Source organism: Corvus kubaryi, unplaced genomic scaffold (assembly GCF_017639235.1).
Source record: "Corvus kubaryi isolate FWS band 111438036 unplaced genomic scaffold, C.kubaryi_AGA036_p1.0 37334, whole genome shotgun sequence".
Lineage (NCBI taxonomy): Eukaryota > Metazoa > Chordata > Aves > Passeriformes > Corvidae > Corvus > Corvus kubaryi.
In genome coordinates this window covers 23,776,718-23,786,125 of record NW_024581108.1, presented here as the reverse complement: position 1 = coordinate 23,786,125, position 9,408 = coordinate 23,776,718, and the positions used below count along the sequence as shown (strand labels likewise).

Sequence of the window (9,408 nt, the reverse complement as noted above, 5' to 3'; positions counted from 1 at the left end):
GGAGGAGCAGGGTGATCCCCTGGAGCAGCTCCTCTGCTCATGGGGACCCTGAGGGATCACGGGTGGGTTGATGCTGCCCTTGGCATCTCCCAGTGCCCAAAATCCTGCTGTCAAATTACCAATATTGCACAAAAAAATCATCTGTGGGATCTCAGTGCCACAGAGAGCCAGAGCCAGCCTTAATTTATATATTCCAATATCACTGTAGAGATCAAACTAAATATAGGCAAGGAGAAACACACCCCCGGCATGAGCACTGCGCAGGACAAATGGAGACAATTAAGTCACAGCAAGGAAAGGAATTAATCTAATGATCTTTACAGGCTCAGCATCCAGCAGCCCCTCAGCTATGAAGGGAAAGAATGACGAGGAGCTCGGCTGAACGTGATTTTTCCACTCTCCTTATGGGCATTTCCAGTGTATCCCTTTCTTTTGCTGCGAGGGGAGAGGAGGGGGGACTCTGAGGGTCTCATCTGAAGCCCCTCAGCGATCAGGGAGAACCTTGTCACTCAATCATCCTCAGCATCAACAGGATGAGGGAGCTGGGGGTGTTCATCTGGAGAGGAGAAGGCTCCAGGGAGAGCTCAGAGCCCCTGGCAGGGCCTAAAGGGGCTCCAAAAGAGATGGAGAGGGACCAGGGACAAGGGCTGGAGGGACAGGACACAGGGAATGGCTTCCCAGTGCCAGAGGGCAGGGCAGATCAGAGATCAGGGATAAATTCCTCCCTGTGAGGGTGGGGAGGCCCTGGCACAGGGTGCCCAGATGAGCTGTGGCTGCCCCTGGATCCCTGGAAGTGTCCAAGGCCCGGTTGGAGTAACCTGGGATAGTAGAAGGTGTCCCTGCCCATGGCAGGGGGATGGAACTGGATGATCTTTTAAGGTCCCTTCCAAACCATTCCAGGATCCATCCAAAGAAAAACATCTCCTCTTGACATGGTTATCACCCAGAACCTGCCCCATCAGCAGCTTGGACGGTGTCAGTGCAGCAACTCTCAGCAGAATTTAATCTCCTTAGAAGAGATAAATGTCTCAGCAGCAAAGGCAGATTTATTTGCTGCAGGGGCAGCGTGTCGGGCACAGTGACTGCTCCTCTGCTTTGGGGTCACTGGGGTCAAGCTGGCCCTTGTTCTGTCCCCACAGCTCAGTGTGGAAGGGCCAATTTACCCTATTTTTGCCAGGATGGAAGGCAGTTACCAGCAGGAGTGAGATGGGCCATGATTTCCTTCCCTGGAAACCTCCTGTCACTGCACCTAGGTGTGTCCTTTTTGCAGCATGCCCCTGTTCATAGGGAAGGGCCAGCTCACAGTTTGGGAGGTTGTCTTTCCCGGGCTGGGCTGAGAAGGTGGAGCATCCTCAGAGCATCCCTGGGGGCAGCTCCTGTGGCTGGGCCTCCAGCCCTGGGCTGAAGGCTGAAGAAATGCAGTATTTTGTCGACTGCTCCATCTAGTGCCATTTCAGCAGTAAGAGCATCCGGAGCACAACACTTGGAGCCGTGCTGGGCCCGGGCAGCTTTCCCTGCCTGGTGTCTGGAGTGGTTCCATGAGGATGTACCAGGACCCAGCCCTGGCCCAGTGCTTACCTTGCAGATCCAGAACCAGGGATCTTTATCCCGTTTTCCTCATCCTTCTCAAAATGGGACTGTAAAGCCTTACATGGAAACATCTGCCCTGCAAAACATAACATTCCTTATGAGCTTTTTAACTGTTCAGGAACTCCTTAGGTTGCATCAGGCTTGGAGCAACCTGGGATAGAGGAAGGTGTCCCGGCCCATGGCAGAGGGTGGGATGGGATGAGCTTTAAGGTCTGTCCCAACCCAAACCATTCTGGGATTCTGTGATTCTAACTAAAGAGGGAATAAGAGTTTATGCTACCACTGCATATTTCCCCCTTTTTTGTGCAGGAATTGGGAGTAAACTCTGCTTCACCCCCACCCTTGAGAAGGCATCAGAGCCCTCAGAGCCCACTTAGAAAAGGCTAAAAGCAAAGTCAGGGTGATCCTTGCTCCTTTTCCATTGGGGATGCTGCAGAGCACGGATCTCTCTGATTTGCTGCCATCCTGGAAGGTGCAGCTATCACAGGAATGTGCATGTTAGGGAACAAGCCCTGCTAAGAGGGGTAACAATGACCATGGCAGTGTTGAACCAGGCCATCAATCCACCCCAATTCCAGACACAGATGTGTGAAGCCGTGGAGAAAAATGATAATGGAATTATGCATCAGTGCTCAGCACAACTGTAAAAACTGATGTTTTATACATGTGTGACATTAAATTAATTCATCCCAGCTCTTTCAGGCAGAGGGACATTAACTGCTCCATCCTGGCATAATCACATTATCCCCACAGGCTCTGTGGATGTCACACTTCCAGGGTGGTAATCACCACAGGATTAATTACAGGGAATTTAGGGGCATTACAATGGTTCCTCATGAGCAGGATAATGAGGCGGAGTCTCTCATCCCTCCAGGCTGACCTGCTGTCCCCACCAGCCCACCCAACACCACCACATCATAACCTGGTTATGAGTTGGCCAAGAAATGCCAACAGCCCTGAGATGGCTCCTGATGATGTCAAAGATGTCCTTGATGCTGTCACTGCCAACTGCAGGTTATTCCACGTCTCTCCAGGAGAGGAAGCTGATGGAGGGACTGTGAACAGCACAAGGCCCTTCTAAAGCAAAGGCTCTGACAGCTGAGTCCTCAAACCAAGGCAGGAGAACCTTCAGGACAAGAGGAAACGGAGGAAAAGTTGTGCCAGAGGAGGTTTAGACAGGATACCAGGGCAACATCTCATGCAATAGCTTTTAACTCTGACCTAAATTAAAATACAAAATAAAACAAATGCACAACTACTTACGCAACCGAGCTTTATTTAGAACCTCTGAAGTCATAAAACGTCTCCTTTTACTGATATACGTAAACATACAATCAGGAGGTTTAATTGCTTTTTCCCTTGCGCAGAAATAAAGTTCTAAACAAACCAGAACACCTCCACCCAGACAAGCATGATGCAAACTGAATTCTCTGCCTTGGTCCTGCACGTGGAGCGTGGTCACTGGTTTATCAATTATTTGCAATATAATTTTTTGGCAGTAATATACTCAAACACACAAAGTGCAAATTACAGGAAGCAGAAAATGTTCTCTCTCCTTCTGAGCAACGAGAAGTGCAAAATGTCTCAGCCCATAAATTCTATTTATGTCTATGAACTGCATGTGCATCCCAGGCTAATAAATAGCCGTGGACAACTTCATTGATTAAATGTGGCAACGTCTCAGAGTCGGAACGCAGCGGCTATAAAAACAACAGGACAGAGGAATCATTCCCTTTGGTTGGTAAATTCCACACACTGTTGCTGAGGGCACCTCCTCACATCTCACCTTGAACTGCTGCATGCCTCGGATACTTGTGCAACCCAAGCAGTTTGTTAAGAATTCCCCAGTTTTCTACATCTGGAGCTATTCCTGCAATCAAGATTCCATTCACACCTCACTTGGCAAATCCAACAGGACACTGGGAATCCACTGAAAATGAGAAGTCTCTTCCAGGCACTCTTAAGGGAATACCCACCAATGGTTCCAGCAGGCTAAATGCACTTTGTGATTACCTAAAGTTATGGAAAACTTTCTAAGGAAATAAGGAAAACCCTTCTCCATGAGAATTAATCGCAGCATTCCTGTCTCAGTGTAGTTCACCTCGCTTCAGGACCTGTTCCTGTATGCAAAATGGGGAAAATTCCACTAAATGACACAGAACAACACCCCCCTGCACTGCTCAGTTATTACACTGCAGATTTTGAACCTTCTTTCCATTTAATTCCTGGAATTTTTCACACAAAATGAGCAACCAATTTTGACCCCGCCCCCCCTTTCATTTCTCCCAGCTACATCATCATTATAAATTATGCCAAATAGTCCAAGTCAGACTGGGCTGCTTCCTCCAAACCCCTCCTGCTCCTCTGGATAGGAAGATTAACCCACAATGCCTTGCACTGCCAGGAATCTGCCTGCCAAATTCATCTGCTAAATCACCAAGGCCACGCTCATATAATCACTGCAGGATGGCTGGGACATGGAATGAAGCTGGGAACTTTTGGCTAAACGTTCCTGCACTCCCACCTCCACAGTGGAGTGGGACCGGCCTTGGGAAGGCTCCTTGTGAGCTTCAGACCCCCAAAAATTGGCTGGGGTTACAACTGAGCTGCCCAACTCGCTGGAGGGGACTGAGAAACATCATCCCAAACTGCTGCAGCTGGCTGTGGGAGATCATCCCAGCACTGCCTGGTAGTGCCTGGTGTTACCCAAAATTGACTCTGGCAGCCCCAAGAGAGGAGTATCCTCTGTGATGCATGAAAGCCTCTTCCTTGCACTACCTGATCCTGGGGAGACTCCCAGAAATATAAATCAGTTTGCTGGGTAGGATGAACTCCATCGAGCTGGAGGGACTGCTCACCGTCATTCCGAGAACTACAGGATCACATTCCCGAAGCAAACTTTTTGTCTTCGTGAAAGTTTCAGGATGAACAATTATGCTGCAGCTTGGCACGACAACAACTGCCTTTGTATGCGACATGCCTGGCATATAACAGCACATTTCTTCTTAAAAAATATAATTAGAATAGACTGAGCTACGCTGTTGTTGTTCATGCTGCCTAAATATCTGAAAAGGCTCAAACATTTTAAAAGCCTAAAAAAATAAATTTCCCTCTCCCCTCGTTTATTTTTCATGCTAAAGGCTGCAAATTGACACATCACAGTAATTACCTCTGACTAACTTCCATAGACCTACCCAAAGAGATAAACATGAGAAGTTCACATTTGACTATCAGACTTACTGTGCCGAGCACAAATAATTTCCCAGAGGAGAATTTGATATTTCATCATTTGGAACAGTGGTAATTTAATTACATTGCTAATGTTTTCTGGCATACTTGAAAGAACAATTAGCATAAGTAAATCATGAGTGAGATGACAAGTCACTCGGCATTTATTTCTGCTCATCAGATGAGATCAGTTGATGATCGGAATTCTCCTTTGTGTGCGAACTGATTCCAGGTTCAGCAGTCGCAACCGGGGTTCGGACCAGCGGGGACAAACCGACGCATTAAATAAAGCAGAACGAATCTCGTCCTTTGAAGTTCCTTAATTAAACTTGTCCAGAGAAACCTCCGAAGCCACCAGAAGTTGTGGAGGGCGGGGAGAAAGGCTGATAAACGTGGGAGGCTGAATGAAGCTGGAGATGCGCACTGCGCGGCCTGGCAGCGGCGGGAAGGCTGATCCATGTTTGCCAGGCTCTGCCGGGGGCTGGGCAGTGTTTGACAGCTCTACTGATGGCTTAAAAGAATTGTGTTTATCTCTGTGACGCTCAGGACAGCACTGTCAGTGTCACCGTGCCCCTCTGGCGCTTCAGGATGGCCACGGCCTGCTCGTGGGTGACGCCTTCCAGGGCCTCCCCGTTGACGGCCACGATCTGGTCCCCGCGCTTCAGCCGTCCGTCGTCGGCCGCCGCGCCCTGCAACGGCAAACCAGGGATCAGCCGTGGCACACCGGGCCTCCTGGGACCCGGAATGCTGCCTGGAATGAGGGATGGAGCACTGGGAATCCCTCATGGCCGGGAGAAATGGCAGTGCTGAGCTTCCCCTGAGTGCCTCGACCACCACCTTGTGCTCCCCACCCTGCCAGGGTACACGCCCAGGAAGAAGGGAATTGGCTCTTCCCTCAAAAAAGGCAGGGAAAGACTGACTATGGATTTTACGATCATGGAGAGGCTTGTTAAAGTGTTAAAGCACTTGAAATGTGCTCCATGCCCCAGGGCAGAGAAACAGCTAAAAAAGTGGGGAGGCAGAGGGAACAAGCTGGGCACTGCCCCGGACCCCAGACAGAGCTGAAGAAATGGCCTCGAGTTGTTCAGATTGAACATCAGGATCATTTTGTTCAACAAAAGGTGCCAAGCACTGGAGCAGACTGCCCAGCGGAGTCCCCATCCCCAGAGGGATTTAAAATCCATGTGCATGTGGCACTTGGGGACATTGGTTGGCAGTGCTGGAAAAATGGCTGGAGTCAATGATCTCAGAAGGTTTTTCCAACCTAAAAAGTTCTATGACAGTCCTGAAAAGCTTCCAGAGAGCTTTAGAAATGGCTCTTCTCCTCCAGAGGCCTCAGTGAAATTCTTTTACGTAAATCCCAAGCCCTGCCTGCCCAGAGGTTGGCTCACAGTGTCTCCTTCTGCCCCACCCCAGTGACTGCAGGAACTTTAGGTTCCATTGAGGGTTTCTCAGCTGTGCTCTCACCTAGAAACTCGTAACCCTAAGCACCAGCTGAAAGGGACAATATTTTAATAATTGAAAACTGTAAAAAGGCCAGATATTTACGGTTTGAGCCCCAGAATAGCAAGAGAAGGAGACAGGACTTCTATTCTACCTTCAAAGTTTTCTCAAAGACATCATCTACCCTGCCACAAGTGCTGCCACAAGTGACAGGGCAAGCAACTGCATGTGACTGACTTCAAAATTATTTCATGGAAAGTATCCCTAATTCCCACTGTTCTTCTTCCCTCCTCTTCCATTTCCACAACTCCCCTGACGTGGCCATGCCTGATGTGTCTTGCTGGCCCACACTCAGCTCATTTCTAGCAGGGGATGGGTGGAAAAAGGGGCATTTCTCCCTCCTCCATATGCTGTATTATGATTCTTCCCCAGCCTCAGGGGCTGGAGCTCTCTGTACCTGGCAGGGACCCCCAATGCCCCCAGACACTCAGGGCTGGGATCAGAGATGGGCTAATTCCTGTTTTTTCACCAGGATACAGCACCTCTGCAACTGCCTCCCTCCTGCACAGTGGGGAAAAAGGATGCCTTCGACACCTCCCGGAAATCTCCTGGAGATTTACAGATAGAAAACTGCCTTATAAATATTTTAATGTACAAACCCAAGTTTCCCAAGTACACAGAGCAATTTTGCTGAGACAAAGTGTCTTGTTTCAGCCATCAGTAATATGAAATACAAACTGAGAAGCCAGCTATGAGTTCTGGGTCCCCTAACTCACAGCAACGTACTCAGACAGTACATTTTGCTTTCTGCTACATAATATATTATCCAAGCCCAATCTTAGGTTTATTTTTAAAGATAATACAGAAAAAAGGGGAGAAAACAAAAAATAAAAGATACCTTGGCAAATATAGTCTTGACATAAATGGGCAGGTCTCCATGGGGACTTCCATACCCCCCTACAATACTAAATCCCAGTCCATCAGAGCCTTTCTCCAAAGTAATAATCTTAGGTTGAGGTGCTCTGGAAACACAATAAATATCACTTAGATAAGCAGTGTCTGTCTCTGGGGACACTTACAGAGACATTTATCTATCATGAGTTTTTTCACACAGTCACAAACCATGACCCTGGCACTGGAATGTTCCTTCAAAGCCCAGAGTAGTTCAAAGGCTGCTCCCGTGTGCTCCAGCTCCTCACTTGGAAGAATTTATTTTTAATTACTGTATTCTTATATTATACCCACATGCCTGTGCTCATAACTCCAGAGCTTGTCACTTTGAGCCTGAACTCTTTGGGGGGTTTTCTCTGCCTACACTGAACAAAGGAAGATTTTTTGGTGGAGTTTAGGCCACTCATACGAATTTATCCATCTCAAATTTGAAATTACTAATTTCTGTGTATGTAGAAAGAATTGTTGTGGACAGAAGGTGGTCAGGTAGTGGCACAGCTGCCCAGGGCAGGGATGAGTCCCCATCCCCAGAGGGATTTAAAAGCTGTGTGGATGTGGCACTTGGGGACATGGGTCAGTGGTGGCCTTGGCAGTTGGACTTGATGATCTGGGAGGGCTTTTCCAACCTAAACCATTCCATGATTCTGTGAAAGCCATTTGGCATCTTCCACCTATCTAAGGGTGCAGCCCAAGCTGAATAATATCTGTGCATTTTTTAGGACCTACCTAATTCTGCTTCACATTTTCACTTCTAAATTTCCCTACTGCTTTGATATGAAAAAAGAATACAAATCCTTTTGTAAAGCAAGCAGTTCTCCTTTGAGAGAAGCAATAAAACCAGCATCTCACATTGCAAGACCACAGAATGCAGCACAAATAGCTCAACTTTTACACTCAACCCCCCTGAGGTAGGGCAGCAACTTCTTAAAATAAACAGAATGAACCACAGAATGAAAATGAAGAACATAATGAAGATGATGAGCTGAAATGGAGACCAAATGAATTTCAAAATGGTAATTGGGATGCTACAGTGTGAAAAGCACACAATGGAGAATGATGCATGGCAGGGCTGGATCTCCAACTTCCATCACCTCACACAGGTGCTGCAAGCAGGAATTATTTTAATCAGATTTTTTCAAATTACAAAGCTAAAAAGATTGAAAAGACAAAGTCCTGGGACTTACATGTTTTGAAAGGTGTTTTTAACACCTCTGGCATCAGTCTGCCAATACCAAATTATTTCAAATTGCTATGATCAGAACTCCTTCCAGACGAGGAAGCCAACGGACAAGGGCAGAACTACCATGTCAGCACAATGTTAGGGAAGAAAGGGGATATTTTTTCCTTGAAAAACACCCAGAAGTAGTGCTTGGAAACACGTTTTGTGCTTGTTTACTCAAGCAATTTCTGTCAGCAGGCAAAGACAGACACGAGCCCATCATAAGCTTGGGGAAGGAAGGTCACAGTGTTTTCATTTTAAAGGTGATGGAAAATTAGAGAGAGAAGCAATGGGAGAGACCTCCTTGCACCCCTTCTCCTGCCCAGAAATCCACCCCAGCTCTGCAGGAGAGCAGGAACTTACTCGGGATCGTCGGCGGGGTGCTCGGAGGGCGCGTTCAGGCTGCAGCCCGTGGACATGCTCTCCAGCTGGCTGGCAATGGCACTGATGTTGGTGTCAGCCACCACCTGGGCAAGGGGGATGCAAGGAAAACACCATTTGGAAAATCAGCTGCTGACTTTTTTCCCCAGGCAAGTTTTAAAACCACGTTCCACTCAAATCTCCTGCTAATTCCTCACTTTCAGGTAAGAGCAGCCACTTTTCTGGGGGCTCAATGCAAATTTTTCTCTGAAGCTTTCTCTTGCCCTCACATGACCATCACTCGGGCACTGAGCAAAGGGGAAGAGTCTTTCTGGATAATCCAGAGAAAAAGGTTACTTTTCCAAGGAAATAAGAGTCAACACAAGGGTCCAGGATGGGTCTTGAATGAAACCATCATAACCTTTAAGAGAACACCAAGATCCAAAAGACTATGAGGCAAGTACCCTGAAATAGCTCAGACTGGTTTGTTTGATGAGTAGGGAACAAATTAATCCTCGGTTTTGACTTTCCTGAATTTTTAGCATGAAAACAAACTGGATTGTTAACCTTCCCAGTTCTGGGTCCTCTGTTGTTCTGAAACCATCCTGAATGATGCT

General features: G+C 47.5%; 1 protein-coding gene across 4 annotated transcripts in view; it reads right to left on the bottom strand.

The window, feature by feature from the left end:
* Positions 1 to 2,846: 2,846 nt before the first annotated feature.
* Positions 2,847 to 9,408, bottom strand: part of PATJ (PATJ crumbs cell polarity complex component) — a 140,098-nt gene continuing 133,536 nt past the window's right edge. For 3 of the 4 annotated variants that reach the window (XM_042030855.1, XM_042030854.1, XM_042030857.1), the window contains 3 exons: positions 8,795 to 8,898; positions 7,160 to 7,283; positions 2,847 to 5,507 (listed from right to left, as the gene is read on the bottom strand). In XM_042030855.1, the coding sequence (XP_041886789.1) occupies positions 5,361 to 5,507; positions 7,160 to 7,283; positions 8,795 to 8,898 (375 nt within the window). In that variant the 3' untranslated portion in view covers positions 2,847 to 5,360. The remainder of the gene's footprint in view (positions 5,508 to 7,159; positions 7,284 to 8,794; positions 8,899 to 9,408) is intronic. The other variant, XM_042030858.1, reaches the window with a different exon arrangement.